Source organism: Diabrotica undecimpunctata, chromosome 3 (genome assembly GCF_040954645.1).
Source record: "Diabrotica undecimpunctata isolate CICGRU chromosome 3, icDiaUnde3, whole genome shotgun sequence".
NCBI lineage: Eukaryota > Metazoa > Arthropoda > Insecta > Coleoptera > Chrysomelidae > Diabrotica > Diabrotica undecimpunctata.
In genome coordinates this window covers 69,436,376-69,453,384 of record NC_092805.1, presented here as the reverse complement: position 1 = coordinate 69,453,384, position 17,009 = coordinate 69,436,376, and the positions used below count along the sequence as shown (strand labels likewise).

The following is a 17,009-nucleotide window of genomic DNA, read 5'->3' as shown; positions in this document are numbered from 1 at the left end:
ATGTGTATATTTTTTATTTTACTAAATTTAAAAATAAATAAATCTAAAATACCGTATTGAATTATAAATCAGATTTTTCTTTATTTTAATCTATTTTGTTTTTATTTCAGTAAAACTGCTTGGAAATGAGTGACAGTGAATCAAAATACGCAAATCTACTACTATTTACCTATACAAAAAGAGTGCGTTTATTATTAGTATATGTATCAAAATAAAAATAAATATTTCGCCTGAACCCCCACGAAAAGTAAAGGTTTAACGCTACTGAAAATATATTTTTTATTCAATTATAACCAAAACAGAACATTTAAAAAAAATTCGATCATTTTTGAACATAATTTCAAAATTAATTCGAGCGGTCTTGACTACGTCACACTCCTGGGCCAGCTGTCAAATGTCATGCGAAATATCGTACCTTGTATTCATCGTACCATGGGTTGTCATCATAGTTGTCACTGGTTGTTATGGTTGTCATGTCATTGTGTTTTTTTTTTCTCTGAAAGTATTTGCAAGTATTTGTAACAAAGATAAAAAAGAAAATTTTCATTTAAATAAGAATATTTATTATAACGGACCGACAACATGGTAAGGATCTTCTAAATACTATAATAAAAACTAATTTTCTTAAGTATTCCTTTTTAGTTCCAATTTGGATTCAACATGTTTCCTGAGATTCCCAGGCCTTTTAACATGACTTATAAGTGCTACTCAGTGGCTATGTTTCCTGGCAATGAACGAGAAGACGTTGAAAGGGGTGGAAAAAGTAAGATCTAATATATCTTGAACTTCATAAATCTGTTCCATTGATAAACTATTTCATGTCTTAATGTTTATCTGTTGTAGTTATCATGCCCCCATCAGCTTTGGAACAATTGACTAGGTTAAATATCAACTATCCTATGTTGTTTAAGCTTGTGAATAAAAAGACTCATCGCACAACACATTGTGGAGTTTTAGAATTTGTTGCTGATGAAGGAAAAGTTTATTTGCCACTTTGGGTAAGTTCTAACCTTCGTGTCAATGGCCACAGCAGCTGAGACATGTAATTTGAAATAAAAAAAACGGGTGTGGCAGTCCAGTGGGACTGCCGGTGGAAGTTACACTTCTATACACTCATTCACCCTTACAAATTTATATAACAACTTACTAACAATTAATAAACAACTTTTGACCTGTAATAAGTAAATGAAGGAAAAAAATTTTTTACACATACTCTGCAGTAAAATTCATTGTTTATTTTGTTATTAATATAATAATACAATACAAATTAAAATTCAATATTCATAAGTATTTAAAAATGACAATAATATACATAACTTTTCTACTGACGCATATATGTTTTACCATTATACATTTACCATTTAATAATATTAATAAAAAAGTCCTCCCCTACTGGGAATCGAACCCCGGTCTCCCACGTGGCAGGCAGGGATACTGACTACTATACTACCGAGGACATAACACAAACAACTTTTGACCTGTAATAAGTAAATGAAGAAAAAAAATTTTTTACACATACTCTGCAGTAAAATTCATTGTTTATTTTGTTATTAATATAATAATACAATACAAATTAAAATTCAATATTCATAAGTATTTAAAAATGACAATAATATACATAACTTTTCTACTGACGCATATATGTTTTACCATTATACATTTACCATGTAATAATATTAATAAAAAAGTCCTCCCCTACTGGGAATCGAACCCCGGTCTCCCACGTGGCAGGCAGAGATACTGACTACTATACTACCGAGGACATAACACAAACTTATTTCAAAATTGACAGTTCTAAATCATACAGTGATTTATTGAGATTATTATTTTGAAATACAAAAGACTAATATAATTATGAACATTTAATAAATAATACAAAACATATCACATAAATAATAATAATAATAAATATTTTATTATATATATATATATATATATATATATATATATATATATATAATATTATATGTATATATATCTTTATACAATATATATATATATATATATATATATATATATATATATATATATATATATATATATATATATATAATATTAAATTATTTATACAAAAGGAACATTTTTATTTTCAAGAGAGGAAGAGAGAGAAAATATATCTTCTGTCTCTCTCTTACTCATTATCTTACATATGTAATGATTTCACAGATTCACTCCCATACACATTTCCAACGTGGAGCGCGCATATAGAAGTATAACTTCAAAAAAAAAGTTCTAACCTTCCTAATAGTCCATGTATAAATAAATGCCATGTATTTTCAGATGATGAACAACTTAGTACTCACTGAAGGAGATTTGGTTCAGATGGAAAGTGTTTCCCTTCCAGTTGGCACATTTTCAAAATTCCAACCTCTCAATCCAGACTTCTTGGACATTACTAATCCTAAGGCAGTCTTAGAAAATGGTTTAAGATCTTTTGCTTGCCTTACAACAGGAGATGTCATTGCAGTAAAGTACAATCAAAAGGCTTATGAGTTGTGCGTTCTAGAAACCAAACCTGGAGATGCAATTAGCATCATTGAATGTGATATGAATGTAAGTTTTTTCTTCATTATATTTGGATCAACCCTTATTAGAAACTTGCAAAATAATCATTTAGTGTCATATATTGTATATTCTGAAGATTTTGTTATAGGTACAAGGGGTGCAATTGCACCCCCTTATCTGGAAAGAAAGTACATAACTATACATGTATAGTTTTATATTTTATATTAGTTAATAGTATGTATAGCTGCAGATGCAGGAAAATAATCTTGGCAGCACTCATGGTTATTGTGCTGTAGCACAATGAACTTTAAAATGGAAAATAATTATTGTTTTATTCCTTTAAAGCTCTGTTTGTTTCTTTACATAGATATGAAACATTTAAATTTTCCATTGGTGCTTAGTACCTGGCCAGACTGTATGAATTTTTTCAAAATTGTAAAACTATATAAGGTAAATTTACCTAACTTGGGCACCTCGGAAATAATAAAATAATGTTACTATGGCTTTAGTCACAAAAAAAGTAGTGGTTTAGATGGCCTTGATTCTTGGCTTGCCCATCATCTAAATTCCCCCCTCAGTTTGACTGTGAACAGATCACATGCATGTAGGTGGCGCTAGAATCAGGGTTTGGTACACTCGCGATCATAAAATCATTTTTAACAAGCTTTACCGTAAATAATAATAACACAAATACAAACTAATGCATGTTTCTGAGAATTGTTGCGGTTTCCTTTGTAACAAAGAATTCCAATAGTGCCAATTTCGGAGTAAAGTGCACACTTCCCAAAATGAACGCTACCTGTAACTCCGCTTGTTTTAAATGTCTCGTTTGTGCTTCGACTTTCTGTTCAAATGCAACGGACAAACGTTTATTGTTGCCACCATTAGTGTTTATTAGTGCCATTATTAGTGTTTATTTTTTGACAAAAATGCCTTTGACTGTTGAAACGGCACAAATTGTTGCACTTGTGGAAGACGGTCACACTCAACGGCAAGTCGCAAGAACTATTGGCGTAAGCCTTTCTACGGTTCAACGAGTGCTTCAACGCTTTCAGGAGGCAAGTTTGCTAACCAGGCGACCTGGCTCTGGACGAAGAACAACGACCACGGCACTAGATGACCGGTTCCTTGTGTTTCAGTCTTTACTAAACCAGACCTCAACAGCGGTTATGCATCAAAATCGTCTACAGGAAGTACGAAATCGCAATTTTAGTGTTGCAACAGTTAGAAAAAGACTTTGTTCTTCTTGACTATCTTCTCGGGTAATGGCTAGAGGACCGCCACTTCGCCGGGTGCCTCGAGTTGCACGACTAGCTTTTGCTCGACAATACGCGCGTTGGGGAATTAACGATTGTAGCAAAGTGTTATTCTCAGATGAATCCCGTTTCTGCCTAACTGGATCCGATGGACGTGTAAGAGTTTGGAGGAGAACCGGTGAACGATTTTCACAAGCTTGCATTGCTCCAAGAATGCCATTTGGTGGAGGCTCGGTCATGGCTTGGGGAGGTATATCTTCTGACTTCCACACAGAATTACCCTTCATCGAAAATGGGTCCCTAACTGCACGAAGGTAGATTACGGAGATTCCAGAAGAACATGTTATGCACAACATGGCAGGGCTTGGAGAAAACGCCGTTTTTATGCAGGATAACGTGCGATCGCACGTTGCCAGGATCAGTATGTAATGCTTGGACGAAGTTGGAATTACAAGGGTAGCCTGGCCAGCTAGGTCTCCGGACCTGAATCCCATCGAACATCTCTGGGACGATTTGAAAAAACGTATTCAAACCCATACACCTCTTCCTAACAACGCACAGGAGCTTAAGGATCTGTTAGTGGGTGAGTGGAATAACATACCACAACATGTAATCCGGAGAAAAATTGAGAGTATGCCCCGTCGTCTGCAAGAGGTTATTAGAGCAAGGGGAGGCAATACACGATATTGGTCATTGAAATTTCACTGATTTTTTACCACGTTCTGTATTTTCCATATTTTTTCGTATGTCTGTTTTATCAACAATTTGATTTGTTTTCTGTTTTTTTTTTCAATAAAAACAATAAAAAACCATTTTTTTTCTTTTAAAACAAACATTGATGATAAATAAAAAATACATTAGCCAAAAAAAAGGTTATTACTGCACCAGAGGCAAAAATATTGAAGAAACTTGAAATTTTCAAGATGACCCGGATTTTATGATCGCGAGTGTATTAAAATGTAATCTTATTTTATTCTGCCATTTATTTACATTGTTTGGTACTTGTTTCCTAGTTGTTTTGCAATTTTGTGAGTGATTTAAGTTTTAATAAGTTAATTGTTTGGATACTTTTACTAAAACTTTACAGTATGCCTTACAATAATTCTTTTATGCCACAATGCAATTCAGTTTCCAATAAAACTGACAATGTTAAATTTCATAAATTCCCCTTGAATAAAGCTTTAAAAAATGATGGTTAATCGCTATCAGTTCTGAAAAAAGTATCAGCAAGCACACAAAAATCTGTTTCGGGCCCTTTTCAGATGAAAGTTATACCTTTACAAATTTGGGTTAGTTAAAAAATACTTATCCAAATTTCTTGCATTGTCATTGACTTGTTTTTCTAGGACAATAGAGGATCCTTATAAAATATGCAGTAGGTACCTTCTTAAATTTACCAAAAAGATAGTTGGAGACTCCAGTGAAGGACTCTGGGAGAAGTGATAGATATAAACCCTATTTATTTTACAAATTCCCAATCATCAATAGAACCACATGTAAGAAAAACAGGGTCGTACTCATGTACGACCTATGTAACCTATTTACTTTTGAAACTGTTAATGTAAGAATTTCTTGAAATTTAATCATTATATCACAATTAAACTAAACTCTAAAAAATAACACGACCAGTAAATAACTTAACAATAACTAATAACATAAATATAACACAATATATTAACTTAAAAATCAACACGATACAATTTGAATTTATACATGCTGGCAAGTGTGGATCTGTAACATGAGAATCTGTCTGCCTTAAGGCAATAAATTATATTTAATAGCCTCTTGACGAATGAGACGGCGAATATCAACATGTGCTCATATTTACTGATGGGAATTTGCTAAATGAATGTACTTTAGTAAAAGATTTTATGTAGCAGTATGACCACCAAACAAACAAAAAGAGTAAAAAGAAACAGAATTATTACAGTTAAGAATGATACACAAAAATGTAGTTCAACCGAGACACCTGCTAATGAAAAGCAGAGAATTCAAAGACATGTATCAAACCGTGATAACATGGAATAGAAGTCAATTAATTTATTATGAATTTTTGTCAGAAGAACAGTTAAAACATTTTACTGGTTTTTCAAGAAAATTATTTACATTTTTTGTTGAAGAGTTTAAATAGAATTAACTGTTAATAACTCTTATAAAATATAGACTTAATTTGTTTTATTCTACATTAAACCTATTTTTGCAATAGACATTTGAACTGTCTGAAAAATATTTGTTAAGTGGACCAAGCATCTTTACACTTGCTTAAAAAAAAACTTACTTTTGGAACATTGGAAGAAATTCAGAAGACCAGTACAAAATTATTCTGGAGTGTACAGAAATTTCAATAGACCGTAGTAATGATCCTATTATGTATACAACAGGCAACATATTCTACATATTTATAAAACCAATACCTTCAAAATACTAAATGCTCTGAAAAGGTGAAATTATATGTATCTGATTTTTACGGAGGCAGTATTTCAGATAGAAAAACTACAGTAGAATGTGGAATTTTAGGACTTATTAAAGAAGGAGAATTCATTTTAGTGGACAGGGGTTTTGATATATCAGATCTTTTAGATGATAAAGAAATGCATTTAAATATATCTACCTCTATTTAAATAAGGGCTTAGTTAACAGAAGAAGAATTATTAAAAACAAGGGCCATTGTCAATTGTAGAATCATCGTTGAAAATATAGGATTGGCAAAAAAACATAAAATACTGAAAGATAGAATTCCTTTTAAATTATTCCCATATCGGAATGAAATAATTTATATCTGTTTTATAATTTGTAATTTTAAAAATAGAATAAGTAACACTTTTTAAAAATTATTTTCCTATCTATAGATATACCTATATTGATCTATTGAATTCCTGGTGGGACAGCATTTATTTTTTTTTATTAGTTTTACATATTCGCATATTTGGGACGTGTTACTATTTATCAACTATAATTTGTTTTAAACTTGGAAAATGTAAGACTTAAACAAGATTTAATTTTTGTATAAGACAAAAAATAAAAAAAAATAGTTATTTATTGACAAAGCAAAGCAGTTACATATACATTATATCTTTATAAACATTCAAGAATATTTCAAAAATATGTGAAACACTTATGTGTATCTTTTTGTTAAAGCTTTTTTAAAATTATGTATGTACCTAGAATGTTGATAGCTAAAAGGAGGTTTATTTACTTGCTTACAGTTGTAGTTCAAATTTTAAAAAAATTCTATGGTTTATATAATTGCAAAGTTGAAAAACGTTTACCAAATTTTGTTACAAGCCACTTGAATGTTGTTTAATTATTAAAGATCGTCCTACACTTCAACGAAGATTAAACACAGATACTTTTGTGGCAACACACATGGGTCCCCCTACTGTTTTTCCCCGATCAGGAGCTAGTTTTTGTTCAATGAATTAAAGAGATGGCTAAAAAAGGATTCCCAGTGACAAAAGATACATTGCTGTTTAGCGTTGCTTAAATCACAAAAGAACTGAAAATCACTTTTGGAGGTGGAAAGAGTGACCCTGGAAGGAGGTGGTATGAAGGTTTTATGAAGCGTCACCCTGATGTTTCCAAACGTACCAGCCAAAACTTAACAGTTTAGACGCGAGCAGTGACTCAAAAAGAATTAGAAAAGTGGTTTTAGGAGGTGTTACAATATGTAACTGACAATAATTTAAGAGGAGCATTGGCGGATCCGAAAAGAGTTTTTAATTGTGACGAAACTGCCTTGTTTCTCAATCCGAAGCCTGGAAATGTTCTGGCGGAAAAGAGCTGTAAATCTGTATATACAGCATCGGGAGGCAATGAAAAATTAAATTTAACTATGCTCCTTACAGCCAACGCCGCTGGAAAACTTGCTCCACTGATGATTGTGTATAGGTTTACAAGATTACCACAATTTATTGTTTCGGCTATGCCCTCCGAATGGCCGGAAGATCCGAATGGCGGGTAGATCGGAAAACGGATGGATGACGCATGAGACATTCTACGAATATATAGTAAATATTTTTCATTCTTGGCTGACGAATAACAATATCGAACGATCAGTTTTATTTTTCATGGATGGCCACAGCTCACATATTTCTATGCCACTGGCTACCTTTTGTGCAGCCTGGATAAATTTCTGGAAGAAATTTATCCGTTACGCCACACTTACAACATCGCCCAAAATGGCTCTTTCCCACCACAGATATGAAAGTAAATGATCTAGTTCTAATCACAAGTGAAAATACACCTCCGTTACGGTGGCCCCTAGCAAGAGTGATAGAATCAATTAGCAGCAAAGATGGAAAAGAAATAGAATTGTCTGTACTGCTGATGGAGAATATATTCGCCCTATCACTAAGCTGATTCCTCTTCCATTGTCTGAAGCCGATAGCCTTCAGTAGCACTGTAGTTGTACTTAAGAAGTAAATTTAGGATATTTCTAGCTGAAGTTATACTTCACCTAGCCGCGCGCCCCCCAGTATGGATAAATTTCTGTAAGAAATGTATCCAAGTGTTGCTACGCCACTAGCAATTAACTTACAATTCTTAAGTTCTATCTAGGTAAATTCTCATGAAAGTCGAAAATGTATTTAAAAGATATGTTTACCCGTAGATTAACTTTCTCCGACCAATTCCAAAAATTTCTCTGTTAGACAAGAATTCAAAAGGTCTATTTTTACCTACCTCTGTATAGAACTATCGAAGTTGTTCCTCGCCGCTCGAAAATCCCTTGCAATAGTCAGGTATTGAAAATCGGAATTTTATGTCAGTATAATATTGTACTCCAGCTTAGCTGGTCGCTAGCATATTAGTTAGTTCGAATTCAATATAATTCGACGCATTTTTGGTTTTAGAGTTTTTAAACTATCGCGTAATCAGTATCAAATTGTATCCCAGCTGAGCTGGTCGCTTCTTGTTTTTAGATTTTTATCTCGCGCATTGTAGTTATCGTTACATAGCTTAGAGTTAAAAGCTGAACGCTCATTAGTTATCAAGTTTATTCATATATAAGAAAACGTCCTTAGTTGAAGTGATAGTTAGTAGTAATATTTAATCTGTATCAGGGCTTGTGTTTGTAGTGTGTCGTGGACCAGTGTATAGACAGTGATCGGGGCTATTTCAATAAAGAACTTGCGCTAAAACTTTGGCTAGATATTAACTTAGTTGTAGTAACATTCAATTATTAAAAATTATGTATTGTTTAAACTGCTTGTGTTCTTATTTCCCACGCTAGTGGGTGGTCCTTCGGATTTGAAATAATTACAAGACTTAGTACGCTCTAAATGGTAACAATTTCGCCATCATAATTTGTTGAACAAATGTCCGTTTAATTCTACCACAGCCAATAAGATTGAAATGATATATACCAGAAGTGTCACAACATAAGGTCCAGCATCCAGTTTAACAGTTGCAGTCTGTTGGTGTACCTCATGATACGTTCCTTAATACACATGAGAAAAAAATAGGACCACCTAAACTGCAAGAATTTGAAAAAAATGTAGGAGACGGGCGAGGGGATATAAGAGATTTTTCTTTATACTACTTGTGGCATACCGCAAAAACATCTAGAAAAATAGGGAATGTATCAGTTCAAAATCCCGAATAACAGGAAGAATCAAGTCATCCTAGTTTATCCTCAGCTCAGAATGATCAATTAGCGGGCCCAGCACCAGCTACTTTGGTAGACCATTCAAAAGTACCTTCCCCATTCAAAAGAACTCTGTTTTGGCCTAGTGAGACTTCCGAAATTAACAAAAAACGAGCAAAAAAAGAAAAGCTGCGAGCGGTAGTTACTTCCCTCAGATGCTTGCATATTTTGCAAAAAAGAATGAAGCTAAACAGAAATCACAGGATGAGAAGCAAAGGAGAAAAGTAGTACGAGAAACTAAAAAGAAAGAAACAGAAGAAAAGCGAAGACTAAAACAAAAGGTTGTAGTACCTTCATCCCCCTCTAGTTCTTCTTCTGGATCAATCATGTATGAAGAGTCAGGGATGTCTTCATTTACTTCAGAAAGTAGTGCAGACGAAAATCCTGAATTAGTCAGCCAGAGTAGAATTAGGGAAGGAGACTTTGTAATTGTTCAGTTTTTAGGGGGTAAGAGAGGAGCAACTGTATACCAGTATTTGCGCATAATACAACAAAAAGGGCCTGAACCAGGAGAGTTTGTTGTTCAAGGCTTAAGGTCTGTAGATGAAACCAAAAAACTTTTTTAGGTTGTGGAGAAAGACGTTTCCTCAATTAATATTAAACAAATTATTAGAGTAGTTAAAAATAAATCATTGTTTTATGGTTATGCAATACATATTTCTGTTTGAATACTTTATTTCTACATTTATAGCTACATTTTTTATTTGAAAAATTTTTTTCTACGGTGTACAGATTCTTGGTAAATCAATTTTTTTTGCGTTTTTACCCCCTTACGAGGGAGGTTTTAAGGGGTTCGTATGATTTTTATAGGTTCAGTGGCATTTTCGTCTCTGACGACTGGAGTATCCACTCACTGGGTACAAAAATATAAGATACTTGCTTTTTGTACTTTTCAATGACTTCGAAATCTTTATCACATTTCATGAAGGTATGTCCCGGTTCAAGGAATTTGTGGTCTATTATTTCTACCTTTCTTCTTTCTTTCTTTAGACTTTTAGTTTCTTTAACCACATACATAAATATGTCACAATGTTTTTGTTCTTATTTTGTTCCGAACAGGAATCACTATAAGATGTGTATTTTGATTAAGACCAGCAATAAATTTTCAAAGACGTGATGAAACTTCCAAAGAGCCTCTGGATGCAACTCATTCATTCCACATATACATCGAAGCACATTTCTTTCCCAAATTATGGATCCCAAAATTATATGTCCATAATACTCGCGTATAAAACACTTTTTTAGTTGTAAGTGCTGGTGTAGGTAAAGTTTTTTGTAGATCGAAAGAAACTGATACCACTTCTTCATTCCTTAAAGTTTAGCCACTATTTTTGCCTCTTTTTTTGGCTTGTATTTCCGATTCGGCTTTTCGGTGATGACGCTCTCTTTCGCACATTATTTTCTTTTCATCTGACTTATTAAAACTTTTATTAAATTCGGTGTTAAACACTCTCCTGTAGCACCATTCCTTGACAGAATCTTAGTTATTTTCTTGACAATGCTCTAGGTTTCTTATGGTCCAAAATGAATGAAGGTACCATCTACGAGGATTGTAATGTATGGTATAATGCCTGGTATATTTTGGAAACATGATATATATATATATATATATATATATATATATATATATATATATTGGTATAATATATCAATATGTCGTTTTACCTTATCAATTACATCCTGTAATAGTTTATTAGGACATGGAGCTCCTCCTCTGTTATCAACAGCAGTGATTCCAACGTCAGATATCCCATTTAAAATTCTCGAATAACGTCCATTGCTGATATCCAAGGTTTTCAAGAACAATATTTTGCAAAGTAAATTTGCAAATTTATACGTCGTCGTTTGGGCAAAGCGAGCTCTGTAGAAGACGTAATGAATGCATTCTGCAGATTCCAATTTCCTAGGCTTGGTTAAATATTTCCTGTCTTTGTTCATCAATGAATTTTTGACACTGAAATCTGCAAGCATGTATATAACTTTTCAAACTTCTTTCTTTTACTAACTTGTTTTTATAGCCTATGTATTTTTCACCTGCATTCCCTATTCGTTTTCTCACTTGCCTCTTATCTAAATTGCTATATCTCAAACGTTTTCTTTGCCCTTTTTCTTTAATGACACGTTTAAATCAACATTTGTTTTTTTTTAAGATCATGATTACTATCGCTACTACTATCTTCTATTGGACCATAGTTTTTGTCCCCTTCTGGATCGTCATATTCTAAATAACTGTCAGATTCTGAAAAAAAAAAGACACATTTTAAGGTTATGCTATGCTATCAGTTTCTTTCAACTACTACTTTTTGAAGATATAAATAAAATAACACTATAAGATAACAATTGTAGACATATAAAACGCATTCAAGACTTACCTTGCATTATTTTAAAGCTATTTTACAAATTGTATCAATATCCCTGCACACTTTTAAAACGTGGCTGTCATAAACAACTGCACAAGGTTTAGAACAAACGTGGGACATGTACACTTCCACCACTTATACAGAAAACTATTACCAGGAATTGGTGAGAGCTTTTACTTCTCACAGACATATATCCGTACTGAATTGTGTTTTGTACTTGTACCATTTTTATCAACATCTTGTAGCCACTCATGCACATATCTGACTTTTCTACAAAATGTCACTGGTACCACTTTTACTCTCAGCCCCTCAATTCAGCTGTTGTTAGTTTAAAATAATATTAGAACTGTCAAGAGGACTTTTACAAAATAAATATTTTGCATTTTAGTTTATATAAATTAGACACGTTAGTTTTATTTAAAATCGTTACAGTGGTGTCGTGTAAAGAAGCATCTAGACAAAATGACAAAATTCGAAAATGTTTCTAGGAGATTCGACTAGACTTCTCAGTATTATTTGTAATAATTAAAGAAGTATATAGAGAGAACAATGAGAAATTTGAAGAAGTTTCTAGAAAATTCGATAGGATATAGTAAAATGTAGACAATGTAGAGGAGAAGTTCAAACAATTAGATAACCAATACAAAAGTGCTACCACCAATTAATGCAGTAGTTTTAGATCCTTTAGGTGAAAGAAAAATCACTGAGAGATGAAACGACACATTATTATCATCTAATGTAGCTACAAGCCTTTGATGTTCTGTTCCTGATGTTCATGGTTTTAAAACACATCATATGCGATTCAAATCGGAAAACTAGAACGAATCGACACCAGAGGGCAACTGCCGACCTCGAGAAACAAAGCCCCCATAATAACTGTTTTTATGAATTCATAGCTTGTACATCGAGGGTCGCATCAATAATAAATGTAGATCGTTTTTGGTAGATACAGGTGCAACAAGAACTATTGCATGCCTAGAAGTAGTACGAGGCCATCCTTAATTATCGCCTGCAACAGTAAAACTTAAAACAACAACTGGTGAGCTAATTAATACTTATGGCGAGGCTAATATGTCGTTATCCATTGGCCAGAGACCACATTGAAATACAGAGTATTAATTGCCGAGATCTCTGATGAGTTCATATTGGGAATGGGCTTACTAAGAAAACTTGGGGCTGTATTGAATGTTAAAAATGGAGTTCTCGAGGTCACTGGTGAAGAGTTTCCATTTGATGAAGACATAGAAAGTATTATCTGCTTACTAACTACATGCGACGTTTGAAAGAATAATGGGGGCAGTTTTAAGAGGTCTAACATGGAAATCATGCCTTGTTTATTTGAATGATATAATTGTGGTTGGAAGATCCTTCGATAAACGTGCCAAGAATCTGACAGAAGACTTTCAACGATTGCGAGCAGTGAATGGAAGTTAAGCTGAAGAGATATCACATGTTTCGACGAGAAGTTAAGTACTTGGGACATATTGTATCGAGTAGTGGTTTAACAGGTGATCATGAAAAAAATTGCAGCAATTAGGGATTGGCCAGTACCAAAAAATAAACATGAAATTAATAGTTTCCCTAGTCTATGTACATACTATCGACGATTTGTCAAAGGATTTGCCAATATCGACAAAAGAAGGCAATAATATAAACCCTATTCATTTTACAACTTCCCAATCGTCAATAGAACCACGTGTAAGCCAAACAGGGTCGTACTGATATACAACCTATGTATCATATGATTTTTAAAAATATTTACTTTTGAAACTGATAGTGTAAGAATTTCTTGAAATTTAATCATTATATCACAATTAAACTAAACTCTAAAAAATAACACGACCAGTAAATAACTTAACAATAACTAATAACATAAATATAACACAATATATTAACTTAAAAATCAACACGATACAATTTGAATTTAAAATGCTCGCAAGTTGGGATGTGTAACATGAGAATCTGGCTGGCTTAAGGTAATAAATTATATTCAATAGCCTCTTGACGAATGAGACGGCGAATATCAACACGTGCTCATATTTACTGATGGGAATTTGCTTAATGAATGTACTTTAGATGGAGTGAAGAGTGTCAAAAAAGTTTTCGAACAACTACAAATGGTTCTGACCAGTGCACCCATTTTAAGCTACCCGATACAGACAGGATATATTGTTTTGGATACCGATACTAAGATTACAAGAATATGATTATGAGATCGAACACAGGGCGGGAAGAGTTCACTCAAATACTGATGCTCTTTCGAGACGGCCATGCAGGGCACATTGTAATCACTGTCTTAAATTAGAAGAATGACTGCCTCGTGAGACGAACCAAAGAGATCAAGCAATCCAAAGCCATTAAAAAAAAAGATGAACCACCGTCATTAATGATCAGTGGATTAAATGCGTCGAGGTAAGAGACCTTCTTGGCAAGACATTAGTGCATGTAGTCCAGAAGTCAAATCCTACTGAAGCCAACGGAATTGCCTGGTACTAAAAGATGATCTGATCTTCTATACAGAGTCTTTGAGAACGATGATGGTATGGAATCTGTGCTTCAGTTGATTGTACCTAAAAATAAAGTATCAGAAGTATTGTGTTAGTTGCATAACGGTGCATCTGGTGGACACTTTGATATTACAAAGACTCTGCCAAAGGTTCTAGAACGGTTCTATTGTGTGAACTGTACAGATGATGTAAAAAGATGGTGCTGGAAATGTGAACTGTGTGTAACCATTAATGGCCAATAACATTTTGTCTAAATATTCCTAACCAGATGTTTCGACGATATTGGGTTTTTTAATAAACTCATCACGTTTCTTGTCCACCAAATCGTATAATTTTGATCATCATTTCATCTAAATGTACATGCATCGCTAAACAAAATTGTCTGCCTGCATTAGCCCTTTTCTAAAATTTCATAACCAAATTCCGCTCGCCTCTCAGTATCTGCTACCCATTCTTGTTGACACTAAAATAAAATTTATACGAAGAGAATTTTTTTTTTAATGTTGAAGGCTGTGGTATTATGAATGTCTCTCTGGAATGGTTACAGAATTTAGTGTAGAATTTTCAACTACTGCTGTTAATTGATTTCTTTTTGATTTTTTTTGTGGCACCTCAGCAATATTGTTTGTACGGGTACAATTAGTCTACAAACAGGTACTATTAAGTCTAAAAGTCTATTAGACGGTTCATTTATACCGTCGATGGTGACGTGGTTTGGTTTGGGTGGAGGTTGGCGTCGGCCCATTTTTCGAATTGTTGATAATAATCGGAATAAAAATCGCTATAATTGGAAAAATACGATTTATCCTGATACCTCGGGAAATTATGGAGTCGGTCTAATATCTCGAGAAACACACTGTTAAAAAACCAAAAAACAGGTTTTACCCCTACACTCGGTGGTCAGGCGTGGGGCAACTTTGAAATCCTAAATAGAAACCCCCATTTTTTATTGCAGATTCAGATTCTACGTAAAAAACTGTAACCGCCGAACTTCGTATTCAAAGTTCGATAAACTGCTCTTTCGAATCTGTAGAACTCTCTGGGTAATGACATGAATCCGGTCGAGGTGTCAATAGCGACTTTACCATTTCCAATATTTAACAACTTCTAAAACACAATGGCACTTTGATCTTGTTGTAAAAACACTCACATGTTATTTGTAAATTGGAGCGTCTTTACATGCCGCCACAAATTGGATGATATTAGGCATGCGTTTAGTTCGCCCGTAGCAGTTAATTGGGGGATAATAATTAAATAAGAAACAGTCTGAAAATAGAATCATGGCTCCACTAAACATGTTTTAGATTGTAAAATGTTCGTCATTGCTCTTTTTTTGGTGATGGTGCAATCTGGTGTTTCATTAATGTGTATGTTTAGTGGTACTTTCAAGGCAAAATTTGCAATTCGTTCGCCTTCCAATAAAGTTGCAGACATTCCAGATGAAGCCAAACTGCGATCTGATCTTTGCCAATAACAATACAATTAGTAAAATTTTTTATCCAATGTACACAACTTCTATCAAATTATCGTACGCAATCCTTTGTTGTTGATTCAATTGTAGAAAATCTGTATGAAGTATTTAGACAAATGCTTCAGTGTTGAACCGTTGTTCTCTTTGTAACTGTTGTTCCCTTTCATAAAGTCACAAAGGAAATTAATAACATTATTTACTGTCAAATATTAATGGTGCGTCTTAAATTTTCTTTGAAAGATATATTAAGCTACATAAAAAAATATATAAATTTATAATTTAATTTAATTTTATTGTGTTTTATTTTATTCTATTTTCTTTCATTTTATTCTACTTTATTCCATTTTATTCTAATTTATTTTATGTTACTCTATTGACATCTGATAGGTTCAAACTTCATTGTTATTATTTGGAGTCGCAATTCCAAATACAGCAATGTCTTTATTTCAATATATCAATACTGACATTTACAGAGTTATTGAAACCGTAAGATGGCAGAAACGTTTATTACAGGATCCTTTAATAAAGTGCAAAATACTTCATGTCTAAAAGAGAGTTAATATCTTTTCTTTTGAAAAATGACATTAAATATTTTTCTATAATAAAAAATAACATAAATGCCTATAAGATCATATTTGTTACTTATATACCTACTATACTTATGAATACACTTCTCCAAGAAATTAACGCACCACTTCAATAATTCAATTTTATTTGTAAACAGGCAAAGAATAAAAAAAAACTTCACCAGATTTACTCTACATTTTATTAGTAATTATAACAATTTGTCTAATCATCAGAACATGTTGAAGTACAGGAGAAAAAAAAAATAAAAAGGAAAATTCTAAAAAAATAATGATAACAAAAGTAAACTAAAATATTAGGAAAAATCTTAATAACCAGTGTTTCCACCTCTAGTACGTATAACAGCCTCACATCGTTGGCCCATACTTAAAATTAATTGCCGTATTTCATTTTGGTCTAGTTCTCTCCAAATCTGGATCAGCCTCTCTCCCACTTCCTGTAAGTTGTTTGGTTGGATCGGTGTTGCTCTTAATCACCTACCAAGGATATCCCAGAGATTTTAAATCGGATTTAAATCCGGACTATGTGCTGGCCATTCCATAGTATTAATTTCTACCTCTTCTAGATAATTTCTGACGATATGTGCAGCGTGAGGTCTGGCATTATCTTGCATTAGTAAGAAATTTTCACCGACATAAGGAGCGAATGGTAATAAATATTGCTCCAGGATCTCCAATATGT

At 33.2% G+C, this 17,009-nt stretch overlaps 1 protein-coding gene across 1 annotated transcript in view; it reads left to right on the top strand.

Moving 5' to 3' along the window:
- Positions 1 to 451: 451 nt before the first annotated feature.
- Ufd1 (ubiquitin fusion-degradation 1-like) overlaps positions 452 to 17,009 on the top strand; it is a 42,409-nt gene continuing 25,851 nt past the window's right edge. Inside the window, exons 1-4 of the mRNA XM_072526048.1 lie at positions 452 to 585; positions 643 to 763; positions 844 to 998; positions 2,281 to 2,553. Of these exons, the coding sequence (XP_072382149.1) occupies positions 583 to 585; positions 643 to 763; positions 844 to 998; positions 2,281 to 2,553 (552 nt within the window). The 5' untranslated portion in view covers positions 452 to 582. The remainder of the gene's footprint in view (positions 586 to 642; positions 764 to 843; positions 999 to 2,280; positions 2,554 to 17,009) is intronic.